The sequence below is a fragment of the Cryptotermes secundus genome, unplaced genomic scaffold (assembly GCF_002891405.2).
Source record: "Cryptotermes secundus unplaced genomic scaffold, Csec_1.0 scaffold26, whole genome shotgun sequence".
NCBI classification, from domain to species: domain Eukaryota; kingdom Metazoa; phylum Arthropoda; class Insecta; order Blattodea; family Kalotermitidae; genus Cryptotermes; species Cryptotermes secundus.
This window is the reverse complement of record NW_019743656.1, coordinates 56,692-82,813: the sequence shown is the minus strand read 5'-3', so window position 1 is coordinate 82,813 and position 26,122 is coordinate 56,692. Positions and strand designations below refer to the sequence as shown.

Here is a 26,122-nt window from a genome sequence, read left to right as displayed (position 1 = left end):
AAATAATACCTTCCATAAGTCAAAAGGTTCCCTTGACTACTAATTCCTTAATTTACCAGTTCTGTTTTTGCATACACATGTAGAAGTCGAATTCAGTTAATGGTGTTATGAGAGGTAACCGTAATCTGCAGATACTGCAATAAATTTCAGTTGCATGACGTGAATCATGCGAGACGTTTTTGAAAAACAAATTGACGTTAAACTTGTTGCAGACCTAAAACAAATTATTGATTTGCTGCATTACATATTCTAACGCATATTTTGGGTTTTTGTAACATATACTGCTTCATACTCATTAGAAAATTTAAACTATAGCTACGAGTATATACTGGTTTCAGTTCCTTGTAAATTATTACTTTTTATGTTCTTATGCCGCGCGCTTTTGAAATCTGTAGTTTGTTTCAACTTCCATAGCTACAGCAAGATGTCGGCTGCACAGCTACAGTTGTAGTAACCTCGACCCTAATTTGCGAGTGATCTGAATTATTGTGCTAATAACGTTAAACATTGTGACACCTTTACAGATAACGCAATTATCTGTACTCCGTTACAAACGTTATAAAGAACGATAAAGAACACGAACTTCATTTCCATGATATCATAAATCGATCATAACTATTGTCAGCAGTTTCGATAGTTTCGACTTTCTTAATTTCAATCTATCGATACACTAGATAAATTTATGCAACTGTTCATCATATCACACGTAAACAAAAATATTATTTGATATTTACGTTAGAAATGTTGTGTTAATTTGCTGATAATTTGAACATTTTGTTGAAGATACGTGTCACTGTTTTACTGTGTCCTGTATTATGTGACATGGAATGGCAGAAGTACACTTACTTGGTCAAATAATTGGAGCAAGTAAATTCCCTAATCAGAGCTTATTTTGCAAATGGGGAATACATGCAGGTATAGAATACATGTTCATTGATGAAATATGAAAACAATTCGCATATATTTACAATGCAGTGGCAGTCGCGTTGATTGGCTTAGAACTGTATGTGTTTGAGCAAGTAACCTTAAATCTCCAATTCAGTAACAGTTTAGAGGAACTGAGTTGGTTGGAATAATTAGGTTTATATATAGTAACTATAAACATTCCACAAATTCAGTAACAGCTATTCAAGGACCATACTGTAGAAATATTTCAGTGCTTTTCATTATATACAGTGTGACTTTGCCATGACGAACAAATTTCCACCAATATTCAGTGCTCATCTGTCACTTCCCATAAGGCATGTTGTAAGATAACCTGACCAGCAAGTCTGTTAGAACAACCTCTGTCGTTATATTGGCCTTAATTTTGGACCCAGCATTTGTCTGATTTCAGAATGAAGGTATTAGATGTTTTAGACATTATGTAAATTAAATAAATGGTATCACTGTACAGTGAAAGATGCAACATGTTATGCCAGCCTTAAAAGGGAACCCAAAAGCAAATGTCAGATAATTTTAATGTTGATGGATGTGTTTGTAAATAAGTGTACTTTATGTATGTCACAGATTTTTAACTAGGAATTTTAAATATTTTGCAGGCTGTAGAAAAGATTTTCAATGTAACATTTACAAAAGTAGAAGGCAGAGAACAAGATTTTCGTTCATTGACTGACAGTGACATGTAGTATACTAGGCTCTTAAAATGAAGTATTACTTTGTCTCTTATCCATATGAGTTGACAGTGCCATGATTTAATGAAGTCAAAAAAAAACTTTATAAAAATACACTGACAACTGTGAGTTTCAGTTTCAGCATTTAACAATTATCTGTTTAGTATATGAATAAAGAAAAGTACAAAGATATTGCACATACTTTCTCATATACATTCAGACTTGTAATGCACATACTGTTACCAGGATATGGAATAGATTCATTTGGCCAAGAACAGGGTCCAGTGGCAGGAACATGTGAACATAGTAATACCATCTTTGAGTTACATAATATTGGAAATTGTTTTGACTAGCAAAACAAGTGTTTAGCTTCTCAAGGTGTCTGCTCAACTGTGCTAGTGACTTGTTCCTAATCCTGCCAGCTGCACTGTGGCTCTGGGGTCAACTTGGCCTCTAGCAGAAATGAGTACCAGGAATTTTTCCAGGGCATAAAGGGTGGCCAGCATGTAAGGCTGACATCCTTACAGCCACCTGTGAGCCAATTGTCTAGAAAATATGGGAGCCTCAATATCCTCACAACGCAGTGGGCCTCTACCACCTGTTAAGGTATAGCTTTACAATGTTTTTTATAGCTATAAGGTTAATACTCTATATAATTACTTTCTTGAAGCACAGGTGGTGGCTGGAAAGTGATATCTGGTTTGAAGGAAGGTCAAACACAAGTTGATGATCCTGCATATGGCAGCGTTACGTACTGGTGTCATCCAATAGACATTCATTTTGCAACAAAAGGCATTCAAGGTATGATGATGCCTATACCTAAGTTATCACTTCTAATATATATATATGTACACACATGCACACATACACAAAACCCCGTGCGGGGGGGGGGGAGAGACCCCTGATTATCTTACCTTTGGTTATCCAACATTCCATGCTATGTTTTCAGTTTTCCTGCATGTAAACTACTCCCATTCCTCTAACAGACCTAATAAAGACCACCTAAATACAGGGTGTTTCACGACTTTAGGGCATAACTGCAGGAGGTGATTTCCTAGGTCTCTGTGATCAAAAAAGTTCATATAAACATGTGTCCAATTTTGGACGGTTACGGAGTTATAACCGTTTTCAACTCAGAATAGAAGGTAACGATTACTCACAATAAACGGAACAAAATAATAAACCAGCATAATACCTGACACATTTAAAGAATGAATGTAAAGTTAATTTCGTGAAATTACCTTCAATTTTAATTTATTGGTGCTTAAAGCTGATTTTCGAAAATGCCACCGCCAGCCGCAACACAAGCTGCCGCTTGGTTGTGAACTGCGCCGGACATACCAACCCACCATGCCTTAGGAACCTCTCAAGTGTCGAGATAATGAGAACGCTCTGTCTGTAGCTGGCTAAAAATAGCAACCTGCTAGAAGATAGATGCGGTTCACACGAGGGTGTGTACGGGAATGAAAAAACGGTCATAACTCTGTAACCATCCAAAATCGGACACATGTTTATATGAACTTTTTTGATCACAAAGACCTAGGAAATCACCTCCTGCAGTTATGCCCTAAAGTCGTGAAACACCCTGTATATTATGCAGGTACCTGCATGTTAGTGGGTGACATAAGTAACTTTTAAATTTACTGCCATGTTTGCCACATTAGTGCTGCCGACCATAATTTATTTGTAAAAAGGAAAACCAAAGCACAACCTTAGAAGGTTTTTTGATGTGTATTTTTAAGGGCTGAACCACAAACCTAAACTTTTAAAAATGGAACCAAAGGCTTAATCTTTTAAGAGAAAAAACAGAAAGCCTAACCTTGTGAGGGAAACTCTAAGTTTAGGTTTTGTGTCTTGGTTTTGTAAACGAGCCTTTAAAGTTTGCATCACTAATGTGACAGGCAACAACACATGGCGGTAAATTTTGAAGTTACTGTCATCGCCCATTAATACATAAGTGCCATGATGAAATTTCTTTTGTACTCTTGCCAATATGTACAGTAGTCATGACTGTTAAAATGATGTGCAAATGTGGCAGTAGAGTTTTTGCATGTGATTCAAATTCTCATTCCCAATCTCTTTTTAGTGATATAAATAAACATTCAATTCTTAATCTGAGTATTATTTCTTCTTTAAAAATCTGGCTACTGTATACTGTGATAATGACAAGGAAAGCAACTGTATCCTTGGTGAGGAAACAGGTGCTTCTGGTTGCCAGTATATAAAGGTGATCAAATATCATAGTGTTTTTACAAAATATCCTGTGTTACTTCACAGGTTGGCCCAAGATTCATCTTCAGGTGTACCACCAGGATCAGTTTGGTCGAAATGAGATATATGGTTATGGTTTCTGTCATGTACCAACTGCTCCAGGGTGCCATAGTTTTGAATGTCTCACTTGGCGGCCTGTTGGTTTGTGTTCACCTTGAAATTCATTTAGTTAGAAATTCATAGTGTTTTTACAAAATATCCTGTGTTACTTCACAGGTTGGCCCAAGATTCATCTTCAGGTGTACCACCAGGATCAGTTTGGTCGAAATGAGATATATGGTTATGGTTTCTGTCATGTACCAACTGCTCCAGGGTGCCATAGTTTTGAATGTCTCACTTGGCGGCCTGTTGGTTTGTGTTCACCTTGAAATTCATTTAGTCTACTATATTATATTTAAGCATCCTGTTGCACTATACACTTCTATATATAATAATACAAATGCTCTCGTGAATGCAACAATTTATTTTGGTTGTAGGTCTTTGTCTTTTCTTCCTCTACACTACATGTTTCGGCCGTAACTGGCCATCATCAGGTGTATTTTTCACTACGTAGCTGTCAGACTGCACACAATCCAAAATCTAAAACACCAACCTGTCAGTTTTGTTTAAACTCTCGCCAACATACGCTCGTCAATTTGATTTTAGAATTCTGGTTTAAAATTTAAAATTCGAAAATTTAAAGTTTTAAATCACAGGGATACCTGCTCTGTGTGTACATGTGCTGCAGCAGCCATTTCCGTTCATGTATTATTATGTGCAGGCTCCCTGTGTGTGTGTGTGTCACTGCTCATCTTTAATACTTCTGCAAAAGTATTAAAGATGAGCAGCAACATATAGAAATCATTTAGTTTAACTTTTAGGAACAAAAAAAGGGAAAATTTAAATCTGGGATTATTTTCGAAGAAATAATAACAGTAAAACTGCTGAGACGTATATGGAGCTATAAATGAGATAATTTTGACAGCCTAACTCATGTCATGTCATGTGTGCTCCAGCCAGCCACTTCGCAATGTGTCCAGTACCATTGAACTGTCATGCAACCCCCATGCCAGTTTGTGTTTACATGTTAAGTTCTCATCTTATAGCCAGGGATGTAAAGTAAGTAAATACAGGTATCCCTGTAACCGGCCGTGGAGGCCCATAGGGTTGTGAGATGTTGAGGTTCCCACATTTTCTAGACAATCGGCTCATAGATGGCAGTAAGGTTGTTAGTCTTACACACCGACAGCACTTTACCCCCAAGAACATTCCAAGAATATTCCTGGTACTCATTTCTGTTAGAGACTGAGTTGACCCCAGGGCCATGGTGTGGCTAGAAGGATTATGTAAATTGAAAAAAATCCAGTGACCTCATCAGGATTCAATCCCGCAACCTTCCGGCTTGTAGCATAGTGCCTCAACCAACTATGCTACCGCGTTCCCCCAGGGGTGTACTCCTTAAAAATGAAGGTACAGTATGGTCACCATGCAAGTTCCCAGGTACAAAAAAGAGTGGGTAAAAATCGCATACCTGATGATAGTTTTGCACTTTAAATGCAGAGTTGAATGACAGACAGCTCACAAAATGTACCCACTTACAGAGGCTAACACTGTAACCTCAGAAGTTGGAAAGTAATCAGGCTATAAAAACTTAGTGTACCACATAAGGGCACCACCCTGGACTCTCCTGGCTCAAATACAGCTCTGCTTGTGGCATGTGTAATAGTATATGATGGTTTGATTGCTTTGTGTGGAGAAACATGGTCTCGTGGTCAGAAAAATGAAGCACCTTTTGTCTCATTAAAACTTTTTTCAACAATGGAAACATTGTTGTTTGTCATGTTGCCTAGCACCAAACTGGTTGTAACAGTAATGCACTGGACTCATTTCAAAAGATGCAGTTCATATCTTGACTGGGACATCAAGTGTCGTGACAGATTTTCTTGATCTTCGTTCCCTCCAGGCAAATTCCAGGATTGCACCATGATCAGATTGTGACTGCTTCTTCCCGGATAATTTCAAACTCATCTGTCATCCTATCACTTGATGCTGTTTAGTCTAGATAAACCCACAGTATGCTTATAGTTTAATATCACACCCTGAAGAGGGATGCGGTAGTGAAGATGCAACTCTGTATATTCATTACCTCAGCACCAGACAGGTGTATGATTAGCATCATGCTCTGTTTTACCCCTGCAGAAATAACCCTAGAGTCCCCATTGGATAGGAGGCCGAAGATTGGTCCCAGAGCTGGTCTACATGCCTTGAAGATGAGAAAAAATTCTTGCCTCTGCTGGGAATCAAACAATGATCGCCTGGTCATCCAACCCATTGCCTGCTCACTATACTAACTTAATTATGCAACCCCCAACGCAGAAAATAAAAAAAGAAATGGTTTAGTTTTGATTGAAATGTTATTTATATAATTAAAAATTAACAATTTAGTTTACATAATTGAAAGTCTTATGTCCTCAAACTATTATATTTTAATTCTTTACTATAGTTTAAGTATGTATATAAGAGTTGTGGATTTAATTCTATGTGTTGGTGAAATATATAAACGTTTAAATATAAGTATGGACTTAGTTGATATGTTGTTTACACAGATGGCCATAACTGTATTTTGGAACGCTTTCAGTCCCATACTATCATGATTTCTATGAACACATATTCAGTTTAGCGCAGTTTTTAAAATATGGATAGTCTCTTGGTAACATGACTGGTTTTTCGATTTAACGTAATTTATCCATGACTTTCCATTACATTGCCTTATTTCTTATTGGAAATTCTTGTATATCACAATTTCATCTTAGGCTACACGAGCGCACGAAGTACGTCCGTTGCAATGAACGTACTTTATGACGGACATTGCTGAGGACACCACACAGTTGCAGAACGTGGTGTGTAGTTTTTTGTCTGCAATGGAGCCAGAAGAAAGCAAAACATTCACGTCACTTGTTTATTTCTACAATGGACGTAACGATGTTCATTACAATGGACGCATTTTGTGTGCTCGTGTGGCCCCAGCCTTACAGAAAATGTTTCAAGAAAGCAGGGACTGAGTATACTTACTTTTCATCAGGTCATTAAGCACATGAATGTTGCAGGTACTGTGCGAGATCAGTTTGTCCAGTACTTCCTTGGTGGTGGGCCCCAGCTTAAGAATCCAGATTTAATTTACTCTGGCAATGATCGCTATCGCTTACAAACAGAAACAATGGGCGTGGTGCACTTGGAAATAGGTGTCATCCTACGTAATTTTGATAAATATGGAGTTGAATGCTGACTCTGTTTAATGGCATCTTTAAATGAAGAATTTTATTCTTAAAGATTAATTTTGTAGCTGTAATGTTGGGTAAATTGACGTTTTTATTTGTGTTTATGTATATGCACAGAGTGAAACAGTCTGAGGAATAAAGTTTGACTAAAGTGAATATTGTCTTGCACTAGTAAAGCGACATAATGCAGAACAAATGTATGAATTGGATGCAGCAGATGTGACATTGTCTGCAGAAATAATAACAAATGACTGTGGAAAGTACGTGCACATTTTACTGAAATAGTCAGTTTAGGAAATGAGATGGAGTCAGAATTACCAGTAACAGTGTCTACAGCAAAAGCAGAGATGTGAACAGCAGGGCATCCAGAGTCTGAAACAGAAACAGCTCCTGCAGCAATTGGAATTGTAGTGGGAGCATGACCAATCTTGAATGAAAACTGCACATGTGATTTAAATGTAGATGTATTCAGCACATTGTTGTACATATTTCATGTTAACTCCCTTTGAGAAAACCTGGTCTTAGGTATTTATGTGGCTATAGTTGCGCTGAAATAGGTTTTTAGTGACTGAGGTTATCGCTGTCTAAGGGACCTAAGAGAGTAGGTGTCTCCTTCCTCACCTGAGGAGAGAAATAGATCAAACTTCTGAAATGTGTTCTCTTGTTTTTTAGAATACTGGAGGATGAACAAAATGCATGAATCTGTGCCTCTAGTTCTTCATGTGTTCATAACATGGTGATTAATTAAGCGTGGGAATGACTCTACTTTTACTGTGTTAGAAGGCAGGAGTCCATTTTATTTTACTATGTTCTGTGCCAGAATGCCATGTTAGGTGTGTCCCTTGTCACTGTGTCATGGCGTGTCCTCAGGTTGCGGATGGAGGAGACAACCTCTAGATATGGAGGGCAGCTGTCAACATGACAGCATTATTGTCTGCGACAGTGCACATTCTAGGGATAGATTCAGTAAAATTATTTTTGTTGTGAAGTATCACTTCATGAAGTGAACATGGAATTAATTTTTTTTTAATTTACTTAGTGGGGTGTTTAGTCCAACTAGGTCCACTCGGCACAGCGGCCACTGCTTGGCCTATTGTACCTGACAGTGAACATGGAAAGTGTGCTGTGTTGGATATCTGTGTTGCTATGTTGAGATGCCCTGCTGTTAATGCAGCAACGGCTCGGTTTCTCTTTTATATGAGTCAGTGAATGAAAACTCTTTAAACTTTCCTTTCATCCCACAATCTTCCATGATCAGTTTCTTGGCAAATGTATCTTCTGTTCATGGTATCTTCCAGTACCTGGGAAAATATCAGCTTCATTTTTTTACCATTTATTTAACAGTGCTGTCAGTATCTCAAACTGATAACATAAAATGATAAAGTGATTAGTGAGCAGTGAATTGGAAAGGATATGAAAGGAAACGTTCATAGCCTAATCAAGATATTATCCAACATTTGCTTGGATAGACTGAGGTAAATCATGAAGGAAAATGCTCAGGATAGTTGCTGCCTCAGCTCAGATGAGCCAGGTATCTCTAATAGAAATGAGAAACACTGCTGCTTGAACCAACTTGCTAGGCATGGCTAAACCATTTTGTTCTGAGTTGTAACGTAAGTCTCTCATTTAAATTATAATTCTAATGCCCTTATCGGTATAATTTTTCTGATTTTTTGGGGGGGGCTTGGCCAAACCATTGTAAACGTTTGTCTCTTTGACCTCTGATAACAAATTCCAGTTTCATTTCTAATACTATCCTTTGTCTTTACCTCAGTAGTTCTTAAAAATGTAATAGCCATTGCTTAAAATTTGTCATTGTTTCTCTTTGTGCAGGTAAATGATTCAGTGTTATATGTCAGTAGTGGTGTAAAACATCCTCTATAGTTTGTTTCCCTTTTTGGGGGGGGAGAAATAATCTGTTCCATAATATTCCTTTTATAATTTCTATGGAAGAGTGAAATGTTTTGATATTAACTTTGGGAAAACATTCTTTTACAAGGGGGGCACACACTGAACTGTCATAATTCAGCCCCTGACTTTGGATCCTATATACATCCTGTATGATTATTTTGGAAGTAGACCTAAAACTTAGAGCCAGATCATAAATCACACAGTTATCTTAGGTGTATCATTGTTGGGTTAGTGTAATTTATTATACAACCCTACAAGCTTGCTGGGGCACCTCCAATGGTGCTCAATAATATCTTCATATAGTGATCAACATCAATACTTCTAACAATCACAACGTTAGAAGTGCTTTCTTCACGTCCTTTGTAGTCCACAAATACAGCCCCTCGACTGATAGCTCCATCTTCAGCGATGTGTGCACGAAAAGTTGCGGACTCTTTGATGATGGACGGATCTACAATGGCTGCAGCAGCTAGGCAATCAGCACACTCCCAGTACAGAGTGTCTTCTTCCAGTTGCTGTTGTTCAGCTTTATTAAGTAGCTGTACTTCTGGGCTTGACAGAATTCCAAGGACATTCTTACGCCACTCCTGAAAAAAGTAATGTTCTCCTTTAACTACAATGTAGAGATATGGAAAGTGTTAGTGTTTTTTTTTTATGGTTAGATTACAGATAAGTATATTGGATAAGAGGAATGAATTCAGTGACATCTGTGTTTAGAATGACAATTTAATTCTTAGAAGCCTGAAATTTCTTTAAATACACATACCATTTCAAAATTCAGTTCCTACCATATGCGAGACACACCACTTCTCTGTTACAAAGGCCAGCCAGTTAGTCCTGTTTTGATAGATTTTGAAACATTACTGATATAAACTGTGGGCTTGCTGGTCATATCACAGTTTCACAGAAGCCCCATCAGCCATTATTGTATCATGGTTTCTGTTGTGCCTTGTCAGATTCCATGATGGTACTGTGCATCACCCCAACAGGTAGCCCCCTACTTGACAAAAGGGAAATTGGAGAGAAACGAATTCAGTGGAACGTTGTTATAAAGGAGTATGGACAGGGTGGTGACTATGAGGATTTCAGGGGAACATACGCTTAAATTTATCATTAAAGAGGAGGATAAATTTGTTTATGTGGGGATTTAAATATATACAAAAGGGAAAATTGATGTAGAGGTCAGCAGAAAAATACATATTAGTTCTAATATTTATAAAATTATAAAAGGAATATTATGGAACACAGAAATCCACAAATAATGCAAAAGAGCAATGTCCGAAGTACGAGTATATTCTAAACCAGTACTAATATATAATACTGTAACATGGAACTTTACAAAGACAAAACCAAATTCCATGTAATGTATGTGAAGTTTTTGAAAAGTAATGGAGGAACAACAAATTATATAATTAGAAATGGACTTCTTAGAGATAGATTTGGGGTTTGGCATTTTTTTAGTAGTCAGGAGAGAAATGATTATAGTGCTTTGGCCATGTACAGAGGCTTGAAGGAACGAGGATACTGAGAAGGCTATTAGAATAAAAGTTTAAAGAAAAGATACCTGCTCGATGCTCCACAATATGATGCTTCAGACAGGTACTTGAAAATATCAAGAAGAGGGAATCGAGTTGCCAAGAGGTCAAAAATGAAATATCGTGGGAAGAAGGATGAGACTGGAGTCTTTTCATCTGCTGACCACTGCAGAATATAAACATTGCCAGGAGAAGGGAAGTTAATGCTGTTTAGGGAAATAGTCACTGTTTCTTGTGAGAATCATGCAAAATAACTAAATACACAGTGTGGGTGAAATTAAGATATTTTGATGTAAAATCAAATGGTATAATAATTAGTCTTCTGCTTTGACATGTTAATTTGTGCTTATGCATGTATGTACATTAGGTGCAAAGTGATATATTGGATAAATGACAGAACAGGATACAAGAAACAGTGTTTTTATATATCAATGAAGGGTGGTAATCCTGCTCATAAGGGTAACAGCAGTGAATCAGAGAATCAGATAGAGTGCTCGGTGTAACCAAAATTGTATTTAAGATGTGCAGGCTGAAAGTTCTTGTACACGCTGACTTATTTGTTAATTTTATACTTGGTCTCCATGAATTTCGTACCTCATGTTTGTTCTCTCTGAAATAATTTTTTAAATGTTCCCATGTCCTCTTTGTTCACATGGTGCATTAGATAGTTTGTTCCACCTGCATTTTTCTTTCTATTTGGTGCTGTAACTGTTTCCTTCACATTATATACTGCATTGTATGAACCGTGCTATAACTCAGGTGGGTAGTCACTGGATATTCGCTGCAGAGGCCTGAGTTCAGTCCAAGAGCAGTCAATGTGGGATTTGTGATAGGCCAGGACAGCTTTCCTTCAAATATTCCAGTTTCCCCAGCTGATTAACATTCCACCAATGCTGCAACCTCTGTATTTACTATCAGCAGCCGGTACCATTGGCCATACCTTTAGACCTGGCCTCTTGGTTTAACTGTGGGTAGAAGTATGGCAATACGTAGCGTAGTAATGCATTCGGTTTTGTTGTGGGAAGGATGATGATGCACTGTAACTAAGTCTACAGTCCTTTTGTCAGTGGATCTGTCCAAATCCACTGTGCATCCCGTTTAAAACAGCCATGTCTTAAAACACAGATGGTATGAAGAGACTCGCTGACACCCCACCACAAGAATATAAGGTTAAAAACACATTGCCTCTTTCAATGAAAGAATTATCTNCCCCACCAAAAAAAAAAGAGATAAAAAAATATTCCCCTTTTTTTGAAAAAATTTTTTTTTTTTTTTTTTTTTTTTTTTTTTTTTTTTTTTTTTTTTTTTTTTACAATTTTCTTATAGTTCTTCCCATCCTCCTATATCACTTCCAGGAATCTTTCAGTCATGGCTACCATGAATATTGGTGAAAGCGTCAAGAAAGTTTCATGTCTCCGCATTTGGCCTGCAGTGGGGAACAGGAAGAAGGCAGGAAAGTTACATATTTCTTTCTAATTTCCGTCTGTCTACAAGCAAATGCTGAGTTGGTTCTCAAGTTCGAAGTTGCTATTGCATGCTTCTCATTCCTGTCCCCCCTCTCCCAAATTTAAATTTATCAAAATTAAACAAATTGGTATGGAGGTTCCCAAATTATCTGTTCAAATTATTGACCTTTCAGTTAGCCATAAACTACACGTACGAGTATATCTTTGCAGCCTGTGTCTGAGGTGAATCAAGAAATCTGTTGTATATACTCAGGCTAGTGAGCACTTCTAAGGACCTGGATAACTTGAATGCTCAATTTTGATATACCAAGTTAGAGGCTTAATATGTACCCTGAATTCTTTTTCCCTTACATTACTCTGCAAGTATGCATGAAGCAACAGCAGTGGCTGCCTATGGCCATCTGAACTGGTGGGGCCAAGAATGAATTCAATTTCTACACCAACCCACTCCATGCTTATAATTGAGGGAAGATTAGAAATTGGTGTTATCAATTAAATGCTCACATTTTAAGGCTTTATTTCGTCTATTACATATTAATCCCACCTCATTTAAGCTATTATAGGCTCTTTGCTGTTCTCAAGGGTTGTGCCCCCAATAAACTTTGGCTGAACACGTTCACCCTCATGGTAGAAATACAGTGGCCCCTAGAGTTGGGGTGGTGGATACGAACCCCCCTAGGTTGATGTGTGCCTTCTAGTTCACACGAGTAGGACGGACTGGAGGTGGTTCAGCAGAGTTTGGTACGATCCTAAGAATGCGCTGTTTCTGTCATGGTCAGGCTGCGTACTGTGTTACGTGTAGACTCTTTAATAATCATGGCAACAAAGATTAATTTAACATTGAATCACTTCGAAATTCTCTTTAAATTCAGTTCAACTTCTTTTCACATATGGTAGTTCTTTAGGCCAGCACTAAAATCGTATTACTTTCTGCTGCTGTAATATCGCCCCTGAAATAATTATTAACTCTACACATCAAGCTGTATTCACATTACAGACTTGTCAGTTGAAGTAAATACACACTCATCCACACATTTGCCTCATAATCCCACACAAGGAACCTACAACGTTAGCACCTTATTCCTCTCGGTGTAGCTGAGTGTCTGCAGTGGAAGGGAGAAAAACTGATATTCAGGGATGTGGGAAGAACAAAAATACATACGAAATTATACTGTGACATGATGCCCGGAAGCCGGAAGAAAGAAGTCAGACTAGACGTTTATTGCTAGGCAACGACTCTGTAAACACATTGGCGTGGCAACGAATATGCAAGCAACAATTGAATAACTTCTGTTGCTATTGAACGGCTCTGTAAACACGCCTTCCAGCAATAGAGAGGCAGTTTTTTCTTCATGGTCCGTTTCCCTTTTTAAGAATAAACATTGTAAAATGAAGTGCATTCCAAGGTTTTTTTTCTTCACCGTGTAATTAGTTTGATGAACCCAACTATTCCCAACTATTTACAAGTGCCCGCTTCCGGAATTACTGTCCCATAACAACTCAAGCTCTCGGGAAACAAGGCGCCTTACTTTAGCTGGACTAATTATCATCGCATTTTCAACCAGTCTGTTCAGATCTATCTGCAACTTTTCCATATCTTCACTAGTTGTAATTTTCCTATATACTATACAGTCGTCTGCGAAAAGTCTAATAGTTAACTCAATATTTCTCCAAATATCATTTACATACGCGAGGAACAATAGATGACCCAGTATTCCTGACGTTACTGTCTGCTTCCAAACTTGAATGTAAGCCATTTAAGAATACTTTACTGATTGCCTTGGTGTAATCAGAATAGAATAAATGGAATACAGAGTTAAATTTTGAAATATCTGGTACATTTCCTTCTATTTTTCAATTTTGGCTTTTTCTTTTCAAATATCCAGGGGTTGGACTTTCCCTGGCTTGGCCCCCCCAACCCCATAGATGACCATGCTTGTACCCTTCTTAAGTTTATTAATGTCCCTGTCAGTAGCTCAAACTATATATATATATACGATTTGAAGAGAAATGATTGGAAGTTGCCATGGTTTAATGGGGGTGATATACCGCGTTTCTTTCTAGAGTGACAGGAAAATCCATGGAAAACCTCAGTCATAATAGCCGGTTTCGCCAAAATGCTCTCCAATTGACCACGTGACGACCATTATCTGAGTTCGCCTGAGCAGTGCGAATCAATAACTTTTTGTGTGTTCACATAGCAATACAAAGGTTAATGAGATGAGATACTGGACTATCATAATCTGTTCCATGAGATAATGTCAATCATCGAAATGAGGTATGAGATGGCGTTTCTTTCTGAGGAAACAAAGCTTACAATTCTTTGATGCTCTGACTCCGTGTAATTTTACAGAAGGGTACAAATTTCTCGAAAGAACCTGCTTTCTCCAACTTTAGCCTATATATTGTCCTTTGCCTTGAAGATGGAGTTTCCAATTTTCTCGAAACATTTGTAGCCATAGCGTCACATACTAGATTATGAGTGTGTTGCTCACCACTGTAAGAGCTCACAATTAAATAATTTCATTCACATTGTACTGAGCCCACGGGAAGAGGTCCCGTGGATGGTGGGGAGGCTTCCCCTACTATGCTGCTGTATTCTCCTTCAACTCAAACCACGTGTTTCAATTAAATTTATCAATAACGTGAACTCCAGCAGGAAAGGGTATCAAGCCAAACATCTGCCCAACCCACCCCCTGCATTTTTTGAACTCAAAATGCTAAGAAAAGGAAGCAAGTCAAATATAAGTACAAAAGTATCTTGAACACAGTTTGTGGCGTCTGCTTCGGCACAGAGACCCACAGATTTGAGACGATGAAAGAGATATTCTTAAACCACTTTAATGCAAGTTTGCAAGAAAAACTGTTCGGCCCTCCGAAGAAATCCCGGTGGTACTCATGGCTACAGCCAGTGAATCAGTGAACAGAATATATATGTGACTGAAGAAGAACACAGGAAGTACGCTGGAAGGAGATGTGGAAGTTTATTTTTGGGGCATGTTTTCATGTCAGTGTAACGAATGCTGCGGATTACATACAGGCACAAACAAAAGGAAACTTCGTGGCTTGAGTCCGTAAGCTAACTATACCGACCGGGCGACTGCCGCCTGTCGGCGAAGTTAGTGCCAACTTTAGCGGATAGAGTGTGTTGCGTGATCAGCGCAACGAATCCCCACGGCCGTTAATTTCGGTTTTCTCGACATACAGGCACATAAAATTAAATTTTAATTTCTCACCTTGGTTAGGATATTTCTCTCCGATGTTGTTTCAAGTGGCACCAATATAATTGGCTGTATGTCTCCATCGGTCGTGTCAGTAGAGTTGAATACAATAAATGCAGCTTCTGGGTCCACAAAAAAGTTGAATTCTATTCCCGACCTAATATTACCAACACCTGTAAAAATCACACCAACATATACATATAACGCGTTAGTAAACCAGTAAAGAACAAGTTCAAAGGTGTGCAGTGAAACTGCATCTAGAGCATTTGTATGGTGCGTTATCATGAGATAGTGACATGTATCCTGTTAACATTATTACAAATTTGCTAGAGTCTATTTTCAACATACTGGAATCTTTTTGGGCAGTTGTTTTGGTTGTGATCTTGAATCCAGTTTGGTTTCGTTCACTACGACCTCAGTGAACACCACTGCAACATCTTGCATTCATCTTGTAGCTGCAAACTCGGGACTAATTACATGCTTCGCGTTGCTATCTGCTTCGCAATACGCTTCTAAGCGCAGACTGACACTCTTCAGGCTGCCGGTCACTGTTTTATGTACGTATCCTTTTTAGAATGGTTCATCTCATTCACGAGTAGACTAGGCATTCACTGTTTCTGTGCAATGAGGTAACTTCTCTTTTTAACCTCTTGGTCGTTTGTAAAAAGGTAAAGATATCCCTGTAGCATGCCGTGGAGGCGCATGGGGTTGTGACACGTCGAGGCTCCCACATTTTCTCTAGATGATCGGCTCACAGATGGCGGTGAGGTTGTCAACCTTACGCGCCGGCATCTCTTTAACCCTGGTACTCATTTCTGTTAGAGGTTGAGTCAACCCCAGGGCCATAGTGTGGCTGGAATGTTTAGGTACGTTAAAGGTAAAGATAAAGTTGTCCCTGTGCTTAACTAATTAATCACTACGCCACGAAGGCGTATGGGGAGTGGGTGTATGGATCCACATTTTCTTGACCTCGGTACTAGTTCGAGGTGAGTGGTCAGCTTCACGCCCCAGCCGCTTTACCCCTAGGAAAGCCTCACCCATTGTATAGGAGGTTGGATGGACCCCAGAGCCAGTCTGGACGACATGGAGAAGTAAAAATTCCTGCCCCACCGGGACTCGAACTCCGACTCATCCGTCCTCCAGCACGTAGCCAGTCGCTATACCGATCGAAAATTGAAAATTTCATCGGGAATCGAACCCGCGGTCTTCCGGCTTGTAACATAGTGTCTCAACCAACAACGCTACCGCGTGCCCCCTCAGTCGTTTGTGTAACGTGGAACCGAACAAAGGTGCGGTATTTTTATTTAACACGAGAAAGTATTGTGAGCATGATAATATTCTGTCTTGATACTTCGATGGATTTGTAGGTTTTCAGCCGCCTCCCCCCGAATACGAGAGTTATTTTTTCGTATGCCGTCTGTATGTATGTACGTATGTGAGTCTTGCAGGCGCGTGAACGGTTGGAAGATTTCATTCTTATTATTTATGAGTTTATCCGATGAATATGAACATTGTAGGTCAAAAAATACAGGCCTTACAGGCGGGCCTCCGAAACACAATGGTGATTTTCTTGAAAACGGCTCAAACAGTTTCGATTAAATTCGAGGACATTTCGAGATCATCTCCCTAAATAACACTGAACTTGCGGTATCTTAAAGAAAATAAATATAATTGCCTCTCGTGTGTGAAAAACTGATATCAGTATTCTTAAAGTCAGATATACCGGCCTGAATTTGGCTAATTTAAGGTACTGATGTGAATAAAACATTTTGAATACGCATTGCAGGATAGCTGAAGGCTGCGATGCGCGACCTCCGCGCAGGTGCACTTACCTTCAACGCTGCCTCCCATAACCACTAGCTGCTTTAGTTTAGTTAGAAATGACGGGTCCAGTCTAATTGCCAGGGCCAAGTTAGTCAGAGGCCCTAAACACAGCAAGGTCACTTCTCCTGGAATGTAAATCATGGCGAATATCAATTGTTGTGCTTCGGAAGGTGTACCTGCTTCAGCTGTTAAAGCCGAGTCAGGATAGTTCTGGCTCTGACACTATAATCAAGGCTCTTTGAACGAACCTAACGTGATCTGGAAACGCAGAGAAAATTAAGTACATGTTGCTATCTTGTCACCAGAATGCAAGGCAAAGTCATAACATAAAAATTTCTAACAGATATTTTAAAAATGTGGCACAGTTCAGATATTTGGTATTGACAGTAACAGGTCAAAGTTTGAGTCAGGATGAAATTAAGAGAAGACTGAATACGGGTAATGCTTGCTACCATTCAGTCCAGAACCTTTTGTCTTCTCCTCTGCTGTCTAAAAACATAGAAATTAGAATATACAAAACTATAATTTTACCTGTGGTTCTGTATGGGTGTGAAACTTGTTCTCTGACATTAAGGGAGGAACATAGGATGAAGGTGTTTGAGAACAGGGTGTTGAGGAGAATATTTGGACCGAAGAGAGATGAAGTGACAGGAGGTTGGAAAAAAACTGCGTAATGAGCTTCATAACTTATAATCTTCGCCAAGTATACGAGTAATTAGAATGATCAAGTTAAGGAGGATGAGATGCGCAGGGCATGTAGCACGAATGGGGGAGAAGAGGCATGCATGTAGGATATTAGTGAGAAAGCCAGGGGAAAGAGACCACTAGAAAGACTAAGACGTAGATGGGTGTACAATATTAAAATGGATCTTAGAGAGATAGGATGGGATGGTATTGACTAGATTGATCTGGCTCAGGATAGGGACCAGTGGAGGGCTTTTACGAATACGGTAGTGAACCTTCTGGTTCCATAAAATGCTGGGAAGGTCTTGAGGAGCTGCACAGTTGGCGGCTTCTCAAGAAGGACACAAATGAGTGAGTGAGTGAGTGAACATAATCTGGAGACGCATAGTGCATCCAGCGATCTGAATTCTTGGCGTAAATTAAATAATTACCCCTCCCCATAAATAACTCCTCCGTGCTCCAAATATTAACTTTTTCATGCCGATGAGATTAGCCTAGTCATATTGCTCTAGACTTTTATTCGGTAGGCAGTCATTTCGAATCTCGGCAGGGACGCCAATTATCCTGATGGTTTTCGTGGTTTTCCACATTCTCTTCAGGGAAGTGGCGAGATAAAATGTCGGTTAAGCCACGACGGCTTCTTTCCAAGTCCTTTCAAATTATTCATTAGTCTACTATCCCATAATTCGACGTTGTATAATCTTGCTATTTATAGGCAGAACGACAACAGGAAGACGGGGCACTCCCATATTGGATAGAATATAAAGCACTAAATAGTTCCACCACAGTCGCTAAAACTATTACGAAGTAATATCAGAATATATCATCATATAGCAGATCATAACATAATATTGTAGATACATAAAAATCAACGCCGACTCCCAAGGAAGGCCCATACTATACGACACACACCATTGCGCCAGAAAAATAATTGGAAGAATTATAAATTTTATGTTTTATGTTAATTGGAATTTTATTTTTAAACGAAATTTACATTTTTAATATGAATTTAACAATTAAAATTATAACGAAAACCGAACGGAAAATAGTTATAGATCACTGACTTGCATCCAAACAATCCAGTAACAAGTGACATATTGATCTAATGATTGTCCCATGATGACCCGACAGAGTCGAAACATCTAGCAACACTTCCACACAATAAACGAATGCTTAAACAGTAGTACTGATTTGTTTGTTATAGAATTGTTTCGTTAATACCATACACGAGTATAACTACATAAAGCTTTGGTCAGTACCCACCCGAAGAGACAGACTGATCTAGCGGCCTGTTAGCCTGGCATATCCCTCTGCAATATTGCACATACGAATGCCGGATACCTGAAAACTGCATTAACATTCCTCGTCTGGCTATAGAGAAAAGCTCACATTGACGGACCGAAACGAGTAGGAGCCTTTCCCACCTGACGACGGAAGCAGATTCACGCCTCATGCGATTTATATATGCCTAAGACGACGGACTATGTCCAACATAATGATTTTATAATGAAAGTTTTACGTACCTGGATATCGAGTTGCGGTTTCTATGAGGGCAATGGCAGCGTGTTGTTCCTGTAAAAGCTCCTCAGGGTCTGGCGGATCTGGGAACTCAAAGTCCCCAAATCCATCTTCACCGAAATAATAGTCTTGTGGAGGAGTCAATATGAGGGATTTCGAGGCCCCACGGTACACTGGAATCTGGTAATACAATTCTGAGAATTATTACATAAATACATTCTTGTGCGTGTACGAAATATCTTCTAATTTGTTCATAAACTTTATAGTCAGTTTAATAATGAAGGTTCAGTGTTGGAGAGGAAACGTCGGCAGCCTTCATCTGTGCGTTCTACTGGTTTCGGTCTGTAAACAGGTTTAGTAACTTTCTAGCAGCATTAAAATATACAGTGTAAACATGCCCCCATTTCTTCACATGCCTTATTTCCTGGCATGAAATCTAAATTCGCCATTCGTTGTGTGCCCCATACTTAGTTCTGAGAGTTCTCCAGAGATAAACGTAGCAAGTTAGAACTCACAGAAGAGACGACCCAACTGCAGGGAGTGCGAACTCCAGATGACATTTGGCCGTTGGGTAACACCTGGTAAGGGCCCCTTCCCAGGGTTATTTAGCGGGTAGACAGGACTTGTTAGTCACGGTAGGCAACCTGTCTAAGAGAGGGAAATTCTGAATAAAAACTCTGATTCTCCAAAAGGGGGTTTTGCAACAGGCTGGTAACTTGTTCAAGTAAAAATAGAGTTACTCCTCAAGGATGATTCATGTTTGAGGACGGAACGGGCTAACAAGTATGGGCACGCGGGCGCGTAGTTGGTTGAGGCACTATTCTACAAGCCGGAAGGTTGCGGGTTCGATTCCCGATGAGGTCATTGGATTATTTTTCCAGCCAAATTATGGCCGTGGGGTCGAATCAGCCTCAACAGAACTGAGTACTAGGAATCTGAGAACCTCACTGCCATCTGTGAGCCGATTGTATGGAAAATGTGGGAACCTCGACGTCTCACAGACCTATTGGTCTCCACGGTCTATTACAGGGACAGCTTTACTTTACCTTACCTTACGGGCTAAAAAACTCAACCCCTGCGTACGATGATGATGAATTCTATATAGATGGTTACAAAATGGAACAAAGCATTTAGCGTGAAACAATTGAACACATATCTAATTTTATGGCGAACTTGGAGTGTCCTGAAACGAAATAACGTATGTCAAGTAATTGTGCATGAGTCTGCATGCATTGCATATATAACACTTTAATGGAAGCAGGAATTGCTTGCAATTATTAAGCTGCTCAAGTGTAACCTCATTCAGTGGCCTTGATAACCATCAGTGTGAGCGGCATTCAAGTACAGGCATACCTTACATTAACCTTTACTGGCTGTGCGTCGCTTTATTGCGACGGCGAATGTGCGCCGCCCATCCTAGCTTCGCTTTTCTTTCAGTTCTAATACTACTACGTGCGCGTAGCCAGAAATATAGGCTTACAATCTTACGATTAAGTCATTTAAGACTAATTTTACTGGCCGTCATAGAGTATTCAGGATAGAATATTATTTAATTTGTATTATCATTATTTCAAATATTTCCCTCTTGCGTTCAATTTTTATGTTGTAAGATTTGAGGCNTTCCTCCGAAACGTCGGTTAACACCACATATACACGGTGCCAAATCCCAGAAGACTGCTTTCTTAAATTTTTATGTTATCAAAAATTTCAGGAGAGCAGATACTGTCCCCTCCCGCTTCGGCGTCCAAATAGTTTCACCCATGAAAAGAGAACTGGACATTAATAAAAATGTATCTGTAACTTACGTCAAGACGGTTCGCAGTTTTGAGAGTCTTTAAGACGTTGACCACCACGTTGTCGACAATAGTGTTACCGTTGACACAGGTAATTGCTATGACCTTGAGCTCCGAGTTGTATATCTGCCCATTCAGAGCCATGAAGATGGCAGCAGCATCATCAGGGCCGGCGTCGGTGTCAATAATAACCTTACCTACATCTAGTCGCACTGACTCCCTGTAGGGAACATTGTAAACCATTTTAATTAGACTGAGAATTCTCCTTTTTCATATTTGAAAGGAGTTCCGAAATTAACTCACCTGCTTATTACAAATATTTTTAGTCTTACAGATCCGGTATTGAATAGTTCTATGTTATGGGATATAACGCTATGTAATCGGTTCAAAATTAAACGACGTTTCGAAGGGACATTTTACCTTTATCTTCAGGGTTGGAATAAGCCAAACAAGAAACCAGCGTGAAGCCGTTACCAAGAAGGTCCTTCCTGCTGCCTGCTTCACGCTGGTAACTGTGTAATAATTACGTAACGAAATGCGTCACGATCCCATGATTACATAACCTAAATTCATCTTTTAATCGCTGCTTTGAATGATTATTATTAATTTTTTATTGTAATTTGTTATTTTCTTGTATGTAGTATCTGCACGGTAACAGCTGTGTAGATTTAATTGTGAGAGTGAAAAAATGGATACGGATTGTAATGTAGTAATTAATGGCGTTAAACTACACTGAATCCTAAGTACTTAAGTCAGTCAGACTCATAATTCCTTGCATTAAGGTAATGAGAGTGCAACGTCCAACTCCAATGCCGAGGCAAGCTTAGGCCGGCGAGCTTCAGGAAAAGGAATGCAACATGTGTAAATTCTGCCAACGTGAAATCTGTCGGATATAACCTCAAATTTCCACAGTGTCTCCATCTTTGTAATTGTTGACTTAAACCAGAATTTCACACATAATATATACTCGTAGATATGGGTACCAAATTTCACATGCCTAACTACAGAGAGTACTATTTGGAGCCATTCTGTCTAAGAATACTGGAATATAAACATATTCATTTTAGCTACTTTTGACAAAAATTATATTTTAAACTTCCGTATTCCTGTCCAGGTTTCTTAATGCATAGCATCTAAAGTTCTTTCTTTTTAAGCATTTCTAGCTGTACTTTACAGAGCCAGTCGTCTAGCCTGGAGCTTAGTCGATGTACTAAGTGAACTATCCTGAATCCTTACATCGATTCCCAAACTTATATCATCTTGTTTCCAGGATTTAACTGGCACATTCTAGTCGAAATATTTACTCATCGCAAGGTGTCATGCTCAAACAAAATTACATGATGTGTTTAAAATATATCTGAGGATATGTTATCGTGAGATAGTGACGTAGAATGTTACATCGCGATTAGAAAGCTACTAGGTTGCATAATATTATATTTCAGCATCCTTGCATTGAATACCAAAATTGAGAATAATGACTTACATCGAGTACTATTGACATAAGCGGGCACAGTGCAATTGGTTCCATCAAAATGTATTGCCTGAAGATGGCTCTGTGTAGCCGAAACATGTAGCCAAGCATAGAATATACTTTAATGACATTTTAAGAACATTTTAACGGAAATTTAGTAAGTTGAATGTGAGTTTGGTGTCATCTGAAAGAAAGAGGTGCGTTGCATTATGGGTGGAAGAGAAAACACAAGCGGTGTGATGAGAGCCGAAATCGCCATACTGGAGATGTGGGACTTTACTTCCGTAATGTTGTGTGCTGAAGAAAAAGCGTACTCTCAAAGATGTTTCAGTCACAGAGTAGAGTTTACTTACTTTTCGCAACGTTTTTCAGGTTTCAGGCATCTTGCACGGGGATAGTTGTGACATCTGTAAGAACAATAGTTGTACGAGTACTACTCTTCTAGGTTGTAACATCGAGTGTTTATATTAGTATTATTAACGGTTTATTTAATGACCCTGTCAGTAGCTCAGACTATGCAACGGCAAATGGTAAGATGGTTCATGAAGAATGAATTAATGTGTAAGGAAGTGGTCGTAGCCTATTTCAAATATACCGGAATTTGGCTGGACAGACTGAGGGAAACCAGAAAGTTCTGAGAATAATCGGTGTCCCGCATAATATTCGAAATGAGAACCTCCCGAATGCAGCCCAGGAAAAGTTACCACCTCAGCCAACTTGATCGGTGATGCCGTGTAGTCTGGTATAAAGGGACCAACATTTCGGAAGCATATGCTTGTATCGTCGTCATAGTCTATTCTATCCTGAAAATTAGAACAGCAAGTTCCTGTGAAACACTGATAATATTTTCCAACTACGCGGCAAACATCCGAGAAGACAATTAGCTGGGTTATGGCGGGGACTTGAAGTAGCCAACAGAACAGGCGTAGTGTAGGCTGTAACACATACAATGTCACATTAGCATAACGCTCGTTATAGTAATTGTGGATAACATCAGTGTTAAACTTGAATTAAAAAATATGTTAGGAAAAAATTATGTGCAAGTAAAACACGTTTGCGTATAAAAACAAGCTTCGTCAAAATATCTAACCACAGGAAGGTGAAGACTCCTGGAAAACAACTACAGTTACACCAAGATACTAAACTTAATAGAATAACAATATTGTTACGTGTATGAGTGACTATAGACAGGGGTTGGATTGGTAATTGGATTTATTGACCACTTACAGATCGTAACCCTTACTGAAAGTAACTACAAGTAACTATAACGCTATCGCTAATTCACACATCTGCAGTTCACTGCATCACGCATTAAAACTTTTCAGTCTACTATGTCTTCACCAGTCGTTGTCTGGTAACAGCTCCCAACGACGGATATTCCCCTTACTCTGTGTTCCCGAACTATCCCCATGCCTCAACTACCAGCTTCTAACAGCAGCAGGTTACAAAGACTGAACTGAAACAGTCCTCTAACTCACTCACTAACCAACTAACTTCATTCAACTCAACTGAATTGCACTCACTTATTGCCCGGCTTATAACATCTATGCAGGGACCGAACAGAAAACATCGCTCCTCTGTTATATCCATTGTTATGTGCGTATCCGTCTGAGTGGACCTAGCAGAAAACGCCGCTTTCCAGCCAGCCCATTGGCACGTGTTAGGAATCTGTTGCCCAGCAACGGGTGAGTCATCACTTAGCAACGGGTCTGCATGCTACAATATGCAATGAGCAGTGCTGCTGCCTAGAGGTACTCTACGAAATTCTTTGAGCAGAAATGCACAAGATAATACCGGACACTGATTCGTGATATTGCAACGGTTACCTTCATCTGCCGTATATCGCTGCCAACCGCGCCTGTTTGTGCACCTGCCCGCTCTGAAGTCTAACGTATAAGAACGTATATGAGCGTTAACTTTGCACATACATCCAATGTTTAGCCCTTGTATCCTTGATAGAAGAGAATGAAATGTGCCAGAGTTCAGTTCTATCTTACTGACTCGAGACACCAGGAGTTTCTCAACATTTTAGTGAACCCGAGGGTTCAACACCGTGTTTATGAAAGTCGTTGGCCCATATCCCGAGCCCGATGAATCCAATCCATACCATTCAATCCTGCTTCTTTAAGATTCCTTCTAGAATTAGCCTCTTCCATCAGCCCGCGAGTATTCCTAATGAAGTCTGTCTTTCAGGGTTTCCTAACTGAACTTCATATGCAATTATCTCGCATGCATGCTACATTCCCCCTATCGTATCCTCTTGAGTTGATCAGTTTAGTAATATTTGGCGATGAATATTAATACTGAAATTTCAATTTGTGAAAATTTCTCATCTCCCTCTTATTTCATCCCTCTCACTTCTGTTGTCAAACACCCTGTGTCCATCCCGTTGTCTGATATGGGTGTGAAACTTGGTCTCCCTCTACCAGTGGGATGATCATACTTTTAGGGTGCTCGAATACCGAGGGTATTATTGTTTTATAAACAGAACAGGAATTAATATCCATTACACTTACCCCATTGTCGGGCGTGTGGAAAAGCAAAGCACAGTACTGACCAAAAACAAGTATAAAATTTTGCTCATGGCTGCTGGAGGCGTTTAGCTGCTTATTCGCAAAACTTGTCTGCACTATCTGGATGATACACGTTGCAAGTTCTCGAGTTTATACAGGAGTCCATCGGTTGTTGCTGTATCTCACAGTACCAGATAAAATAATGATATGAAGTGGTCTGATAGGCCACCATAAATTTATTAAATCATAAACGTAAAGCTATATGTAAATTTCACGTGACGGCTACGTTGTTTCTTGTATTGAATGAAAAAGTCCGCGTAAAGATATTGTACGTATTTTCTCATATAAAACTGTCTCATCACAGCCGTCCTAAAATGAATATTTCAGAAAAAAAAATATTTTAAATACAACCAATTTCTTAGTCCATAATATCGGTCCCTAGAACCCCTAAAGGGCAGTTTCTTATCTTTTGGAAAAATATTTGTGTATTACTACAAATCGTTAAAATGTATTCAAAAGAGTTTTACAGAATAATATTGCATCGTGTTGATCCGTTATTGGGTAACGACCGCGAAATGAACAACGAAGGAACGTTCGCTGCTAGGCAACAGATTCTTAATAAGCAAGTATACGCAGCCGTTACTGGGTATCGCCCTCACAAACAAACACGTTCCCATGAAATCAATCGGAGTACAACAATGAACGGTGTTTTCTATGCAGCCCAAGCTGAGATATTATAACCGAGACAAGTTTAGAGGTTAAGGGAGTCTGTGGAGAGAAGACTTGGTCGGTGCTGTTGAAGAATTCCCACTCTTAGAAGCCGTTACCAAGGAACGACTGGTGGAGTCAGAGCAGACTGAAAAGACTTAGCGTATACTGTAGTGATTTGTAAAATGTGGAAATTAGCGATGACGCTATAATTAAATGTAGTCACGAGTCATGTGCTAAATCCAATCTCCAATCCCTTTCGGAACCCATTTAAAATATTCGAATTAGGGGAATGGGCGGTAGTAAACGAAATTAAGATAAATCCAGATAAGAATAA

General features: G+C 39.2%; 2 protein-coding genes across 3 annotated transcripts; one reads left to right on the top strand and one right to left on the bottom strand.

Moving 5' to 3' along the window:
- Nucleotides 1-498: 498 nt before the first annotated feature.
- LOC111874190 (B9 domain-containing protein 2-like) lies at nt 499-7,297 on the top strand. The gene is made up of 4 exons (XM_023869479.2): nt 499-915; nt 2,289-2,414; nt 3,891-4,025; nt 6,971-7,297. Exons 1-4 carry the CDS (start codon nt 828-830, stop codon nt 7,147-7,149), a joined length of 528 nt encoding a protein of 175 aa, XP_023725247.1. The 5' UTR covers nt 499-827; the 3' UTR covers nt 7,150-7,297.
- A 1,745-nt stretch (nt 7,298-9,042) lies between these two features.
- LOC111874189 (uncharacterized protein C1683.06c) lies at nt 9,043-25,212 on the bottom strand. 2 transcript variants are annotated; one of them, XM_023869477.2, is made up of 7 exons: nt 25,081-25,212; nt 22,918-22,971; nt 21,106-21,313; nt 19,306-19,480; nt 17,107-17,223; nt 15,290-15,447; nt 9,043-9,639 (listed from the first exon to the last, which is right to left on the bottom strand). In XM_023869477.2, exons 1-7 carry the CDS (start codon nt 25,146-25,148, stop codon nt 9,304-9,306), a joined length of 1,116 nt encoding a protein of 371 aa, XP_023725245.1. In that variant the 5' UTR covers nt 25,149-25,212; the 3' UTR covers nt 9,043-9,303. The 2 variants fall into 2 exon arrangements, with proteins under 2 accessions (XP_023725245.1, XP_023725246.1); XM_023869478.2 differs by lacking the exon at nt 22,918-22,971.
- Nucleotides 25,213-26,122: the final 910 nt, after the last annotated feature.

Bases quoted from the DNA above. Each gene is read 5' to 3' on its own strand.
- LOC111874189 (XM_023869477.2), bottom strand. From the start codon at position 25,148: ATGAGCAAAATTTTATACTTGTTTTTGGTCAGTACTGTGCTTTGCTTT. The intron at 17,224-19,305 runs GTACGTAAAACT...TTTACATTCCAG, and splicing joins AACCGCAACTCGATATCCAG to GAGAAGTGACCTTGCTGTGT. The intron at 15,448-17,106 runs GTAAGTGCACCT...TGATTTTTACAG, and splicing joins TATGGGAGGCAGCGTTGAAG to GTGTTGGTAATATTAGGTCG.
- LOC111874190 (XM_023869479.2), top strand. From the start codon at position 828: ATGGCAGAAGTACACTTACTTGGTCAAATAATTGGAGCAAGTAAATTC. The intron at 916-2,288 runs GTATAGAATACA...CTTGAAGCACAG, and splicing joins CAAATGGGGAATACATGCAG to GTGGTGGCTGGAAAGTGATA. The intron at 4,026-6,970 runs GTTTGTGTTCAC...TGAATGTTGCAG, and splicing joins TCTCACTTGGCGGCCTGTTG to GTACTGTGCGAGATCAGTTT.